The sequence below is a fragment of the Prionailurus viverrinus genome, chromosome B1 (genome assembly GCF_022837055.1).
Source record: "Prionailurus viverrinus isolate Anna chromosome B1, UM_Priviv_1.0, whole genome shotgun sequence".
In the NCBI taxonomy this organism is placed as follows: domain Eukaryota; kingdom Metazoa; phylum Chordata; class Mammalia; order Carnivora; family Felidae; genus Prionailurus; species Prionailurus viverrinus.
In genome coordinates, this window is record NC_062564.1 from 95,990,447 (window position 1) to 96,007,429 (window position 16,983).

A 16,983-nucleotide genomic window follows, 5' to 3' on the forward strand; every position below is an offset into this window, starting at 1 on the left:
TTTATTCTTGAGACAGAGACAGAGCGTGAACAGGGGAGGAGGAGAGAGAGAGGGAGACACAGAATCCGAAACAGGCTCCAGGCTCTGTGCTGTCAGCACAGAGTCCGACACGGGGCTCAAACCCATGAACTGTGAGATCATGACCTGAGCCGAAGTCGGACACCCAACCAACTGAGCCAACCAGGCGCCCCAGTAAATTTAGATTTATACTTGAAACATTTTATATAAGACACACACACCTCTCTACATACCTTATGGATTAAAGGATTTTGTCTAATATTTTTATTTACTTACTTTCCATACATTTCTTCTTCCAGAGAGTAAAAGCACCAAATGTTGTCCATGACTGTCAAAATTAAAATTCCTCATGAGTGTTTGAAAGAAACAAATGTTATTTTCTTTACTTTCCTTCATACCTGCAGTGTGTGTGCTTATATTAAATTTCCAAATAATTAAAAGGTGCAATATGAATATTGGATAATTATAGGGAGAACTAGTGTGTTCAGTTACTTAGAAATGTGATTTTCAAGCTTACCATTTTTCAGACCATTGCAGTCAAATGCAGAAAGCTACATGTGTCAGATGAGGCAAAGTATGAAAAAGGGATTGTGGGGGGGGTGGATACCACAGTATCTGATGGCATAATAAAACCCATCTTGAAAACTAAAACACCATAAAGGAAGTTTGCACAAATATCTACGACTGAATCCAACAACTTTACTAAAGGTTATTTCTGTTAAAAAAAAAAAAAAGAAAAAAAAGAAAAGGAAAAAGAAAAAGAAAAAAAAAGACTGATGCTCATCAGGAAGGTAAGAAATAAAAACATAGATTGTCTAACACAAGTCAAGAGGCTGAAGATTTTAATTTGTATCTCTTCTTTCACACAATTCTCCACCATCTGTCTGCCTGTTGTGTTTTCCTGTTTTTTTTAATTTGTACCATTAGCTCAGACACTGATGTTACATTTTCAAAGATAAACAAAATATATCCTCAGAAGGAATTCTATTAAGAGATCATAATTGGGATGAGCCAGGTCAGTAAGAATTAAAGGATTTCAAGTAGTTACATGAAACAAATTTACTGTCTCTGGAAAACACTAAACATTTCTCCTCAGATGGTCTGTTGTAAGCTTTTCAGGAAGGATTTCCTTCAATAAATAATTCTAACAGAAGTATTATTTTCACTTAAAAGTTCTCTGTTTATTTGTATTATTATACAACCTTAAGAATATCCTAAGAGGAATAAAAAGTCCTTGCAAATTAAAACAACAATATTCTTCATGTTGCTTTCCTAGAGGCTAACTGTCATAGGAGTTGATAGCCTGAAGCAAAACCATGATTCTTGATTATTAACTGTCCTGGAATATATGAAACTAAACTACTCTAAGGATTTTTTTTAACTTTTAGAATTATTAATTATATACATAATAGTTACTATATAATTTAAAGACAAAAGAGAATCTAATTATCCTATTCATATACTACTAAATCGTTTTATGAAAAGACACTGATAGTATCATCTAATGAACTTAAAACTAAGGATAAAACTTTAGAATTCTAGGATACCCAAGTTCTTAACTGCTTTCTAAACAAGTTGCAAGCCTATTTGCCTTAGCTTTCTCTCCTGTATGATGAAAATAATCACACAACAGTTGAAGTTTTATTTCCTCATATGACAGTTTAATCGTATTTTCAACAAAAGATTCTGGCATGTTAGTTAAAAGGTACACACAAAAATATATGATTGTTCTCAAAAATATAATTGTGAACATCTATGTTTTCCACATCAGAATTAGCAAGATATCAAAATAAGGGAAAAGAAAAAAATATCTAAAATTTCATTTAAATCAACTGTTTGGGACTCTGCCCATCCTACAAAGGGACAGAGGCTACTGGATTTAGATACTAAGAGGTATTTGTCAGTTCCACATCTGACTTCGGCTCGGGTCATGATCACATAGCTCATGGATTTGAGCCCCACACTGGGCTCTGTGCTGATAGTTCAGAGCCTGGAGCCTGCTTCAGATTCTGTGTCTCCTCTCTCTCTGCCCCTCCCTTGCTTGCCATCTATCTCTTGAAAATAAACATTAAAAAAAAATTTTTTTTTAATTAAGGTCATTTAAAATGAATAATGGCAATATAAAGAAATATTTCTTTACTAAATATTTTACTAATTTAAATTCTGTCATAATTTAGATGAAAGGTAGCCATAAATTTACTTTTTTGCATATATAGGAAAAACTGCCAACTAGGTAATAAAAAGGGTTCCCAAAGGACTGGTTAAATTTAAACAACAGTCCAAGGTTAATTTTTTTAATAAGTCTTTAAAAAAGCTATGTGTGATTTAATTTTTATCCCTGGCATTGAACACAAAGTGACATAGTATACACTCAATAGCTGAATGATGAATAAAAGAAGGAATACATAATTATGTAATACATAAAATTCAAATTTAATCCAGTCATTTAAAAGATTCCCAAAAAGAAACTAGTTCAATTAATTATATCTATATCTCCTTATATTTCTGAATAGCTAATATATAATAATGCAAATTTTAGAATAAATAATGAGAGGAAGTTTTGTTATTTATAATGATTTTTCATTTTATAAAAAACCCAATTAGAAAACAAGCCACATTAGAGAATTGAGAATAATATCAACATAATATTTTCAAAGGTTTATAATATATGTTATACACTAACTTGAAAATAAAGAATTATACATAATTCAGATTAGTTCAGATTAGCACTCCTATTAGTTGAGCTTTTCCCTGACCATATAATTTATAATAAGGAAATAACTGTATTCAAATTACATAGTAATGAGTTAGAAAAAAATGTTATACTTACGGACAAAGTTCAACTTCTAAATACTGTTCAGTTATGTCATTCAAGAAAAATGCTTCCACAACTTTTGAAAACAAAGATAAGACATACTGAGAAGGTTGATTTTGCCTCAGTAATAAATACTTCATTTTTTAGAATATAAAATGAATTAACTCAGTATTTTCAATTCTATCCCCAAAAGAAAACAAATACGCATTGCCTGGAAGAAGAAATACATAGGAAATAAATCATCATTTTTTTCCTACATCAGATCATCATAAATTAAAAATATTAATAAAGCCTCGTGTTGGGTGACGTTCTAAAACAATGAATATTATCACACAGACTTTGAGACAGTTATCTTCTTTTCTAGGAATTTATCCTAAGAAAATAATCAAACAGGGGCGCCTGGGTGGCTCAATCGGTTAAGCGTCCGACTTCAGTTCAGGTCATGATCTCACAGTCCGTGAGTTTGAGCCCCGCGTCAGGTTCTGTGCTCACAGCTCAGAGCCTGGAGTCTGCTTCAGATTCTGTGTCCCTCTCTCTCTGCCCCTCCCCTGCTCATGCTCTGTCTCTCTCTGTCTCAAAAATAAATAAACGTTAAAAAAAAATTTTTAAATGGTTATTTCCCACTATATAAATAAAACTCCTGTTATATGGGAGAGCTGTTAAATAAACTATGGAATTTATATATTCCATGCAAAAATATATAATACAGTCATTACAATCAAATATACAGTTAATTATATTTTTTGATATGGGAAGATATCCATGATACGTGATAAGCAGGCTGCAGAACAATAACGAAATGTACATGAAATAAGAATGTGCATGCATGCCTGTGTCTAGATGTCTGTAAATGGGAAAGCCTGGGTGGCTGAGTCTGTTGAGCATTTGACTTCAGCTCAGGTCATGATCTCACAGTCCGTGAGTGTGAGTCCTGCATCAGGCTCTGGGCTGACAGCTCAGAGTCTGAAGCCTGCTTCGGATTCTGTGTCTCCCTCTCTCTCTGCCTCTCTGCTGCTTGCACTCTGTCTCTCTGTCAAAAATAAATAAACATTAAAAAAATAAAAAAATAAACGTATGCAAAGTATGAGTGCACGCACGCACGCGCACACACACGTGCACGCACGCACGCGCACACACACGTGCACACAAATGACTGGTTATCTCTGATAGGGGCAATACACGTAGGTGATTTTTCTTTTCTTTACAATTTCCTGGACTTTTTTGTGCATGTGATGTTTTTTAAATTGTTTAATTATGAAAGTAATACATACTTCTTACAAATGATTAAAACAATATAAACATATATAAAGTAAAAAGTCAAAGTCCTTTTCTTTCCACTTTGCTCTAAAATTTTTGTCAGATGTTTTCTGTCCTTCTACAATCTATTTTACCTGCATGGATTTTAAAAAATAAATATGGATCATAATTGCCTACAACTTGCTTTTTTCACAAAAAACTTTGCAGCATATAGATACCTAATGCTTTTAAACTATTGTATACTATTCTTCTATAGAATGTTATAATTTATTCACACAGTCCTTTATTGAAGACATATATGTTGTTTCCAGTTTTCCATGTGTTATTTTTATAATAAAATAGCTAAGGGTCGCCTGGCTGGCTCAGTTGGTTGAGCATCCAACTGTTGATTTCAGCTCAGGTCATGAGCCCAGGGTCTTGGCATCAAGCCCCACTCGGGCTCCTCGCTGAGCATGGATATAGTTCCATCAATGATTCAGGCTTATTGCCCCTTTCTAAGTTTTTTACCTAAATGAATTAGAATGCTTCCATGATGGTTAATTTTTGTGTCAACTTAGCCATAGTACCCAGATATTTGGTCAAACATTATCCTAGATGTTTCTGTGAAGGTATTGTTTACATGAGATTTGACATTTAAATCGGTAAACTTTTAAATCGGTAAAAGCAGATTATTCTCTATAATGTGGCTGAGTCTCATCCAATCATTGAAGCCCTTAACAGAAAAAAGACAGACTTCCCCTGACCATGAAGGAATTCTGCCAGCAGACACCATCAGACTCAAACTGCAGTATATACTCTTCACCACATCTCCAGCCTGCTGCTCTACCGTGAAGATTTTGTACTTGCCAGACTCCAAAACTGCATAAGCCAATACCTTAAAATAAATCCCTCTCTTTCTTTACACATACACATACTCACACACACACTGTATCTCTTGGTCTTGTTTCTCTGGAAGACTCTAATACATCTTCTAATTACTATTTTCCATAATCATCTTAAAATCATTTTTGCATCTTCTCTGAATTAAACCCTGTATCAGATTCTGGGAATACTTTCATTAGCTTATTACCTAATCAGACATGAAAGTGGACACTTCTAATAAAAATATCAAAAGGGAAGGAGGTATGGGTTGCTACCACAAGAAAAAAGAAAACAGATACTTAGCTCCAAAATGTGGTTTAGGGAAGGATTCCTGGAGAAGGTGTTACCTAATCTCCATCTTGAAAGATGAGTTGGAACTGGGTGAAGAGGAATGATGAAAAGGGCATTCCAGGATGAAAGAGAAGTATAATCAAATGTACATGATTAGGAAATATTTTCCCTTAAAGAACTACAAGCAGTTCAGTCTTTCTAGGCAAACATTGAAGTGCATGAAGAAGCAATGCTGCAAAGAGAATAAGGGGCTAGGTCATGGAAAATCTTATATAGAGATCATAAAAAGAAGGATGAAACTATCCCAAGAGGACAGGGAGCCTGAGAAGGTTTGTAAAGACCTGAATTATGAGTTTGAATTTTCATTTTATTTTTTTTATTTATTTTTTTAAATTATTTTTTTATTAACGTTTATTTATTTTTGAGACAGAGAGAGACAGAGCATGAACAAGGGATGGTCAGAGAGAGAGGGAGACACAGAATCTGAAACAGGCTCCAGGCTCTGAGCGATCAGCACAGAGCCCGACGCAGGGCTCGAACTCACAGACCACGAGATCATGACCTGAGTCGAAGTCGGCCGCTTAACCGACTGAGCCACCCAGGCGCCCCTTGAATTTTCATTTTAGATAGATCACTCTGGCTTCTAAGTGAAGAATGAAGCCAAGGGCAAAAGGACAAGTAAGGAGGCTTTGACTGGCCCAGGTGAAAGATCATAAAGGTCTAACCTATGGCAGGGATAGTGGGGATGAAGAAGAACTAGCTTAGAGAAACATTCAGGAGGTAAAGCTGATAGGACTGAGTAAATAAATCCAAATATGGAGAGTGAGAGAGAAGGATATATTGGAAAGACCTCATATTTCTGTATTTGGTGAACTGATGTATTAAGTAATTGGGCAATTGGGGAAAGAAGCAGGTTTATGACAGAAGTAGATGAGTTGAGTTTAGGAGCTCTTGAGTTTGGTGTCTGTACTTCCAGTAGTTAAGTCACATTGGTGTCTACACCAGTAGGTAGCTGGTATATTTAAGTTCGGTATCAGTAAAAGATAATGTATGTTTTACATACAGTAAGTTAACACTGACAAAATGCATGCTATACAGATGCTATACAGATTGTATGGATTACAAGAATCATCAAAGGTTTTTTTAAAGAAATGAAACCTATATTAGACCTTAGAACTAAGTGCATTACAGGTGGGGGGAATAGAATGAGAAAAGGTACATGGGTGAGAACATGCATGGATAGTAAGACCATTAGCCTTTCATAAGTCAAGAGCCTTTGGTTGACATATGGTTTCACTTATATATGGAATCTAAAAAACAAAATAAATGAGTAAATAAAAAGTGGAAACAGACCCATAAATACAGAGAACAAACTGATGGTTGCTGGAGGGAGACAGGGAACATGGGTGAAAGGCAGTGGGAGATACAGGCTTCCAGTTTTGGAATAAATAAGTCACAGAGATAAAGGGAATATAATCAATGGTACTGTAATAGCATTGTATGGAGACTGATGGCAGCTACACTTGTGAGCATAGTATAATACACAGACTTGTCGGACCATTATGCTGTACACCTGAAACTAATGTAATATAGTGTATCAATGACACTTTAATTAAAAAAAAGAGCTTTTGGTTGAATATGATAGCCCAACCCATGAGTACTCTGAAATCTTACAGGAAGGGTTTGAACTTTCTCTCAGGGACAGTTATGGTTTGTGATCTGAGGAATGGAATCATAAAGAGTATTTCTAAATGTAAGTTTGGTTGCTTAATTAGAATACATTAGGAGGGGATCATATAGCAAACCTGGCAAAATGTAATTTCATGGTATGTCTTTTAGTCTTCATTTGACATGTGAGATTGTCAGTATAAAATAAAAACTACATTTCATATTAAAGTTGATAGTATTTCTATAAGTAAAACATCCCCAAACTTCCATAAAGAAGGTTTATAAGGTTAAAGTGGCAATTTGAAGATACTTAACGACAAAACAGAAATGCTGAACTCTTCTTAAAATAGGTATCAGCAGTAAAGGAAAGAAATATGGCAGCAATTTAAAAATCTGGATTTGTAATTGCCATTTTTCACTGTTCTAGTTATATAGCTGAAGTCACACAGGTGATGGTGAAAAAGTCAGAGTAAGAGATTGGTAGGGAACGGAAGAAACTGCACACGTCAGCTGCTCAGAAGAGCACACACTTCCTTACAGCAAGATAAAATAATAGTTCTAGGAGAGGGTATTATAAAAAGATTTATGTTTGCAATAAAATACAGTACTTCCACTTACCTTCATAATCCCACAGTTCATTGAAAGGTTTTCCTGGTTCTCCAAGTGGGGCTGGAGGATCATTGAAAAATGGGGCGCTAACTTCCATCACCACTCCTCCATCACCTGGATTCAGCCTGACAAACACTGGCTCATGCTTCACTGGAAAACCATCCCAAGTGTATTCTATTTTAAAATCCATCTGAAGACTCTAAAGGAAAAAAAAAAAAAATAAGACAAACTCTTTAACCGTATACAATTGTTTCCTATAGTTAGAAATGAAATGGAAATGTCAATGTCAAATAGCAGGAAAGCAGCAGAGGGGCAGACACACAGTTCTGAGAGTCAAAAGGCCATTTGTGTTATGGCAAACTGTGGACGTGAGTTCTATTATAAGATAGGGAGTTGGATCCAAAAAGCTTTAAGACTAGGTCTAGATGCAGCTCATGTTACCTTGTAAAGAATATATCAAAATCATTTTTAAAAACCAATTAAGTCCACTGAAGAAACTATTCATGTACTTAATGACTATAAACACTATGAGTTTCTACATTCTTTATCTTTTATTCTAAAATGTGCAGGTGTATTGGACCCCTTTGGGAATCAAGATCTATATAATAAAAAAACGATTTGATAAAAAAAATAACTACAAATCAGCAGAAGCACTGCTGTTAACACTTGTTCTTTTGGCTACAACCTTTTTCTCTTTGGGGTGGGAATTGCGGGAAGGGGGGTGCTCCAACTATTTGAAGGTTAGTAGAGTTTAATATTGTCTTCCTTGATCTCAGGGTACAGATTTTCTTAACCTTCTCAATTGTTGATATTTCAAGTGTTAAACACAACATGTTAATCCCTTCTCTGACTGAAAAATAGACAGAATTTATCGTCTAAACTTTGAAATAGACTAAATACATTTGACACAAGCAGTATTTGCATTTTAAATTGTTTCTCTGAGGATTAAATGCAAAGAAAGCATTATGTTAATAAAATTACATTTTTATTTAAACACTATGGATCAGGCATTTTATAAATGTTATCTCACTTAATTTCACAACAAACTTGCAGAGGATCTATTTTTATCCTCATTACAAATGAAGAAAACAGATTTGTCCAAGGTTACATGAAACTGAACTAATATAAGCCATGTTTTCCCAAATGAAGATACATCACTGGGGTGCCTGGGTGGCTCAGTCGGTTAAGTGGCCGATGCCGGCTCAGATGATGATCTCACAGTTCGTAAGTTCGAGCCCCGTGTTGGGCTCTGTGCTGACAGCTCAGAGCCTGGAGTTTTCTTCAGATTCTGTGCCTCCCTCTCTCTCTGCTCCTTCCCTGTTTGCACTCTGTCTCTCTCTCTCCCTCTCTAAAAAATTAATAAACATTAAGAAAAATGAAGGTATATCAGAGATCTGTAAGGAGATGAAAACCTTATTTTAGGAGTGGTGGATTCCTCAACTTATATTAGGTCCTTATGTCTTGTTCAGAAGATAATCTTGATTAGCAATGGTGCTATTTCCAAACTTCAATTTCCCTTATCTGAAACCTTTGAATGCATTTCCTTGCTTCATAGGTTTTTACTGCAAATAATAAAGTTATTAAGTTTTGAATAAATTTATTTCAATGAATAGATACTGAGTACCTACTGTGTACCAATCATTGGGAGATCCAAATATATAAGCTCGGTGGCCCACAGGAATCCAAGATCTTTGAAAACCTTTTTCTAAAGTATGTAGTAGCTCTTCCTAATTTTCACTACATGCTAACAAATTTTAATTGATAATCTCTAAAATTAAAATAAAATAATTCTGGCATTACAATCCATTTGCAACTTACAGTATTTGAGAAGAGGATATGTTCAGCAATTTATGTTCTTCATTATTAAAATAAGCTCAATGAGTGATAAGTCTGCATAAATTGACTGATTTTTGTAGAACTTAGTACTGATTTTATGTGAAATAAAATACCTCAATCATAAATTTACTATCCTTAGTTGAAATATCAAGGCACATTCTTCATGTATAAATGGATAAATCTCTATCCCAAATTTTGGTACTGGTTAAGTACCATCTTGAAGCATACAGGAAGAAATAAGAACAAATCAAGATGTTAGAAATGGTGATTAAATCTGATTCTGGTACCAATATGCCAGAGAATATGCTATTCTCATAACCTGGAGCTTTACAATCCTGGCAAAATATAACTTAGTGACTTGGAAGTTTTGGCGGATTCACTCATTCTCCACAGGACCATCATATCTACAAAAATATTGCACACATTAAAGGGATCTCTATCCTAATCAGTGGGTTTCCACTACAGAATTCTCAATGCCCAGCTATTCTAGGCAATCATCTCTATGTCTAAATGGAATTAAACCACACGCAGTGATTTGTTCCTAAAAAGTGGCTTGTCACTTCCATCCACACATGGTGGGTCTTGTGGTAAGACTGCCATGTACTTTAGAGTTTCAAATTACAAACTACTCTATAACTTCAAATTATAAAATGTAATCTTACTTAAAAGTCCAGAAGAAATTAAATATAAAAGCAGAGCTACTCTTGTTGAGAGTATAAAGTAGTGGAACTTCAAGACCTTCTACTAGCCTTTTTCCCTGATTTCTTTGAGCAGTGTTTGAAAATTACTGCAAGAAATACTGACTAGATTTCTACCAGCAAGGAGGAGTGTCATGGATGACATGTGCAAGGGTAGCATGTAACTTTGGCTTTAATTGCATAAATGACTTTAGTTTCCTTATTAGAATGACAAATTTGTTAATTTGCTTAAAGAGCATTCCTATTAATCTAAATGTACACAATGTTTATAACAAAATTAACCTAAAAATATGGTCAAACCCACTAGTTTACAATGTAATCTAAATATAACATGGACCCAGACAAAAACAACACATTCTCCTTTCAATTTCCCTGGGATACTTAGAACTGTCTCCTGAAGCTTAACTCTCACTACCTCTCAATTTTTTTGTTTGCACGTGTACTCATATGAAGTAAAGACAATTCAACTGTCCATGTCCTTTGTGAACTGTGCTAGTGTGCATCCCTGCAGCATTCTACTTCCTGTCACTCTCTACTGTCTATACATGATTCACAGCATTACAACATGTTTACTGTCTCCCCATTCCCAACTAGAATGCCTGTAAGTAATAGGAATTTATTATTTATTTCTTAAGTAAATAATCATTCTAGTCTCTGGATCCAAAATTTCATGATTCTAAGGTTTTGTGCAATAGAAATCAACTGTGTTTGTGGTAGCATTTCTCTTTCAACCAAAACAGTGGTAAGTAACTAAGATAATATATCATACCTAGAAACGTCCTTTCAATTTAGTTTATCATAGGTGTATTGGGTGCCTGGGGGCTCAAGTCCAACTTCAGCTCAGGTCATGATCTCGCAGTCTGTGAATTCGAGCCCTACATCGGGCTCTGAGCTGACAGTTCAGAGCCTGGAACCTGCTTCAGATTCTGTGTCTCCCTCTCTTTCTGCCTCTCCCTCACTCACACTCTGTCTCTCTGTGTCTCTCAAAAATGAATAAATGTTTAAAAAAAAGTTTTAAAAAGGTTTATTAACTACTCACTTTACTTCAGGTGACATACCAGGTGCTCAGGAAATAAAGTTTAAGTCTCTAGGGAGTTAGCAATGATTCTCATGTAGCTAACCTACCGGTCTTGTATAACTAAACCAAACAGGTCTATTATCAATTAGTTCATTTTGCAGTCCAATTTAATAAGGTTGGATTCCTATACCAAACTATAAATAGTTTATGTAGTATATTTAATTAGTATATGTTATATATAATATATATAATACGTAGTATAAATAGTAATATATTATATATACTATATATAATATATACTATATTTAAATAGTATATAAAAATAGTATATATATTTAAATATAGTTTGGTATATTATGTTCAAATGTAAATGAATCAAAAATTTAAACATAAAAACCATATTAAAAAATGGAAAAAATGAATTTTTAAAAAACCTTATAGTAGAAAAAAAAACCTTTTAAAATATAACCCCAGGGGCACCCCAGTTGAGTGTCAAACCCTGGCTCAGGTCATGATCTCACAGTTTGTGAGTCTGAGCCCTGCATCGGGCTCACTGCTGTCAGCACGGTGCCCACTTCAGATCTTCTTTCCCCCTCTCTCTGTGCCCTTCCCTCGCTTGCATGCTCTGTCTCAAAAATAAACTTAAAAAAATAAATAAAATATAACCCCAAACCCAAAAGACATAAAAGAGTGATACATTTGGCTGCATAAAAATAACACCAGAAGAAGTCTGCCTACATCCACAAAAAAACAAAACAAAACAAAACAAAACAAAAAAACAACTACCACCATTACAGGGGCGCTTGGGTGGCTCAGTTGGTTAAGCACCTGACTCCTGATTTTGGCTCATGTTATGATCATGACATCGAGCCCCATGTCGGGATCCATGTCGGGATCCACGTCAGGCTCCGTGCTGGGCATGGAGCCTGCTTGAGATTCTCTCTCTCTCGCTCGCTCTCTCTCTCTCCCTCTGCCCTTCTCCCTGCCTCATGTATGCTCTCTAGAAAGAAAAGAAAAGAAAAAAAAGAAAAGAAAAGAAGCCCACCATTACAAAATCAAAAGACAGTTTGGGAACAAAAACATCTTCAACTCATATTTTAGACAAATAACTAACTTCTTTTATGTTTAAAGGGCTCCTAGAAACCAGTAAGGAAAAGATCAATATCCCAACAGCAAAATAGGAAAACACAGTTGACAGAAAGTAGATGCAAAATGTTCAACCTCACTTATGATAGAAATGCAAATAAAAACAATACATTACTATTTCCATGGATCAAAAAGTTTGATAACATGGTATAATAAAGAGGACACTGAGAAATAATCACATATTGTTGTGGGGGCATTACTGGCACAGCCTCTGTGAAGAGCAATCCCTCAATATCTATCAAAACAAAAAAAATGCAAATATCCTTTGACTGAATTCTAGTTCTAGGAGTTATTATACCTGCACATATTCAAAATGACATAAGTATAAAGACATTCACTGCAACATTATTTATAATAACAAAATATCAAGTTAATATCATAATTTAAATATCCATCAGTAGAAGACTGGTGAAGAAATTACACTATTATTAAGCAAGGAAATACAATTTAGCTATTAAAAATGAGGCGGCTCTATATATATCTAAAATATATTCAGTGAAAAAAGCAAGGTGCAAAAAGCATGAATTTATTTCATTAAAAAAAAGGCACTTTGCATATATACTTGTGAATGCATATAGTATCTCAAAAAGCACATACAAGAAACCAGTGATGACAGTGGTTACCTCTTTTGAGGGAATTAACTGCCTGAGACAAGACAGAAAGGGAGGTTTACTTGCAACCATTATCACTTTCTTTTAAAAAACTACCTGAATTTTATATTATGATAGGCACACATCACTATCAAAAAATAAATGAATCATTTGAAACTATTTTTAAAGTCCATTTTATGGCTGGATCTCTCAAAGACTATAGTGACCACCTCTTCTCTATAGACGCTTCTCTGACTCTACATATGCTGAACATTTCTAAAAAGTCAGAATGAACACTGGGAATATTATTGAAGGAATATATTCATTCAAGGTGATCACCAGTCTATTATGCAATTTCAGTGTTGGCTATTTAAACTTTTTTTCATTATTTTTTAATGTTTTATTTTATTTTTGAAAGAGACACAACATGAGTGGAGGAGGAACAGAGAGAGGGAGACAGAATCTGAAGCGGGCTCCAGGCTCTGAGCCCTCAGCACACAGCCCGACTTGGGGCTGGAACTCACCAACCATGAGATCATGACCTGAGCCAAAGTCAGATGCTAACCCACTGAGCCACCCAGGTACCCCTATTTAAACTTTCTTAAAAGAATGTTTGTTAATCTGTGTTTTTCCACATTTTTAACCTCTATTCTTCAAACTACTCTTTCATCAAAAAAAAAGTCAGTTTTTAAATTATTTTCATGTTTTATCTGTACTAGAGAAAAGGCCTTTAAAAGGCCTTTAAAAAGGGAGATAAAGAAGACAGAACCCCAGAACACTGAGCACCTGGAAGATGGAAAACATTCTGCAAAGGTTAAGTTACGGAAAAAGGTGTTTTCTCTACAGAACGTTTTACAAGGAAAATTTCCAAATTCCTTTTTTCACGAAATTTTCTGTAGTTTCTCACGATAACTATTTTCAGTTTGCATTCTGCTTCCACTTGCACCCCTGCCCATTTACAAGAGAAACGGAGAAAGAAGAAAGTCCGAAAGTGCGAGTAAACTATGCCAGCAAAAGCAGCGGAAAAATAAATTACCAGAGAAAAAGCCAACAAGACTGGTCGAAGGTGCCAGTAATGACAGAGGGAACAGCGCATAACAAGGAGAGAACACAGACCCGGAAGCTCTTTTCTGCACCACACTCAGCTCACTAGCTTCTGTGGGGGTCACCGGAGAGGGCTCAACCTTAGGCCCCGCCCAGCTGCCTACACATTCTGGGGGTGAGGCTCGGAGGACTGAGGCCGAGATGCCTGGTTTTTGCAGGAAAGAAAACTGCTGAAAGACTACCAATGAATATCTGAACTTTTAATCTTTCCACTTAAGTTTGAGCAGTCTAGAAGGGGAAGGATGGGTAATTCAGCAATATAAATACTGTGCAACAATCTGAAAATGGATTATAAATCATTAAAATTACAATAGAACGAAGGCTCCTAGGTGGCTCAGTCAGTTAAACACCAATTTTGGCTCAGGTCATGATCTCATGGTTCACATATCCCAGCTCCACATCCAGCACAGAGCCTGCTTTGGATCCTCTTGCCCCTCCCTCTCTCTCTCTGCCCCTCCCTCCATCTCTCTCCCTTTCAAAAACAAACATTAAAAAAAAAATTACAATAGAACACATACAGCAATAATTCACTTAATGTAACTAAAGGCTAACTGGCCCTATAAGCAAAAATTGTAAATTAATTTTATATTACACTCATTATAAATAATATTACCCTAAATGTAAATTATATTATACTACTGGGAGGCATATACATAGTGGTCAAAGATTGTGACGTTGGAACCAGACTGCCTAGGATCAAATTCCAATTCAAGCACTTTCCAACTGTGATCATCAGCAAGTTACTACTGTAAAAAGGATTTTAAAATAGGACCTAGCTTCAAAGGTTTTTGTGAGCGGATATATATACATACATATATATATATATAAATACACACACACATATATATACACACACACATATATATATACACACACACATATATATATACACACACACATATATATACACACACACACACACACACACACATATATATATATGTAGTACAGTGCCTAGCATGTATGTAGTAAATATAAGAGATTAGCTGTTATTATTAAAGTATATAGGTTTGCTTAAAAAATATTTTTCTGTTGAAATCATTAAAATTACATCTTTCTTAAGTGGTTTTCCTTTAAAAAAACTAGACTATGGGGTAGGAGAATCTAACTGACCCCTGAGATCATAAAATATGGTTAAGTGTTCTAGAGATACACATCATGGCTCTGGTTGGTTCAGTCTTAACTATCCGAGCATTTATCAATCTATTTTCCTTCATTTAGTGTCTCTTTCATGCCAGTGTAAACTTATTGTTTCTAAAGAGGATTAGACACAAACTCATAACACAATTTTGTGTAAAATTTTAAACTTCTCAAGAAAAGGTAATAATTTACAGAACTACAATATTTCCAAATAATAGAATCACTCTGTATTTTGGTTGCTGAGAGTTACCAAAATGTCTATAGGATCTATGGGTTTAATTCAGGAGGAGTCACTGCACTTGAACTTCATAGCTACTCTGAGAATACTGTGCATATGCTACATATTTAAGTCAAGTCACCACCATTTTCTCCTGCTCTGCAAGAGCAGACATTAGTGTGTAACCATTACTCAAAAATCGTAAAAATTGCAATTTCACATGGCTCAGCCTAAACTTATTTTGCTTATAGCATACTTTTAAAAACCTCTTTGGGGGAAAAACGGCTTTTGTATTTGTTTTACCACAACTATTATTTTTGTTTTATAAAAATCACTTTGGGTGGGAGAGGGAAATGAGGAGTTATTGTTCAATAGGTATACAGTTTGAGTTAGGTAAGATGAAAAAATTCTAGAGATCTGCTGTACAACAATGTGCACACAGTTAACACTACTATACTGTACACTTAAAAATTTGAGAGATTTCATATCATTTTATATTACAGAAATTATAATAATAAAAAAGACAAGCTTAAAAAGAGAGCTCCCAATTTCCAGGCCATGCTTCTCTTGGCTGGTGAAAATAAACATAATTATGAAGAGCTTCTTAAAAATCAGTTTTTTATGGCATTTAATTATACCAGAGAATGTTTCATACAGTTTTCACCCTAGCTTAAAGTTCCAACTTTGTATTCTTTATGATGCTTTCCATATAGTACTGGGTGCTCAATGTCAATTTATTAAATAAGTTAATATTAGTAAAAGCTATCAATTTTCAAGGGTTTTCTTTATTGAGGAAATAGATCTAGGGCTAGAGAATGGTTAAACACATACTAAGTACTTTTATTCTCTCACTTCTCATTCCTTGTACTCAATTACATTAATACTTTCGAAGCACATCTACTGAATTCTTTAATTCCTTCTTCACATATTTGTTGAGCCCTTACTGTGTTCCAGGCAGGAGCCTGGAGACAAACTACAAAACAATGCATGAAGCATTAAGGAAGCACCTTCCTTGGATAGAGAACACAAGGGAACCTTTAAAATCAAGCAACACTAGAGGCAATACTTTAAGGATAAGTGGAATCATCACAATTTTGTTTCATAAGGATGAAAAATTTTTTGAAAAAACTCCACTGAAATTCAGAAATTCAACTAGCTGAGTTTTGTAAACCAGCTCCCCCAGACAAACACCAAATCCCAAAACTACAGTTTGTATTGAACTTGACTGTATAAACCAGATAGTTCAAGTACAGAGATAAAAATTCCTACTTCAGATATTTAATTTATGCAATGCAAAGACAATTCATCATTTATATCCAGAAGGTACTCTTTGCCAGCACTAATATATATTAACATCTATTAACTTCTACAAATGTAGAATTAAATTTATTACTATTTGATGGCAAATTAAACTACAATATGACAAAATACAGGTTCAAATGTAGGAGAACTTAAAAACAAGTCCTTGGGGAGTCAGTGAAGAGTTCATGAAGAAAAGTCATACACCGACCTTCAAAAAAGAGTTGAAACTTGCCCACTCAATCTCTCCTTCCAATAAGTTTTTGGGTTAACTTCAAGGCTACCAAAACCAGATCAAGTTCAATCTTCACTGACACAAAGCTAAACTAAACTTTTTTGTGGTTATTAGATATACCTCCATATTTAACAGCCAGCCTTTAGAGGAAGGGACCACCTCATCTCTTAATAGGGAGTAT

General features: G+C 34.9%; 1 protein-coding gene across 3 annotated transcripts in view; it reads right to left on the reverse strand.

Annotated features, from left to right (window-relative positions):
• Positions 1-16,983, reverse strand: part of CB1H4orf33 (chromosome B1 C4orf33 homolog) — a 131,145-nt gene that overhangs the window by 113,056 nt on the left and 1,106 nt on the right. For all 3 annotated transcript variants that reach the window (XR_007151773.1, XM_047857187.1, XM_047857186.1), the window contains exons 2-4: positions 7,529-7,718; positions 2,849-2,909; positions 295-346 (exon numbers count right to left, since the gene is read on the reverse strand). Coding sequence is in view for 2 of the 3 variants with exons in the window: in XM_047857187.1 (XP_047713143.1) it covers positions 295-346; positions 2,849-2,909; positions 7,529-7,709 (294 nt within the window). In the remaining variant the exon portion in view is untranslated. The remainder of the gene's footprint in view (positions 1-294; positions 347-2,848; positions 2,910-7,528; positions 7,719-16,983) is intronic.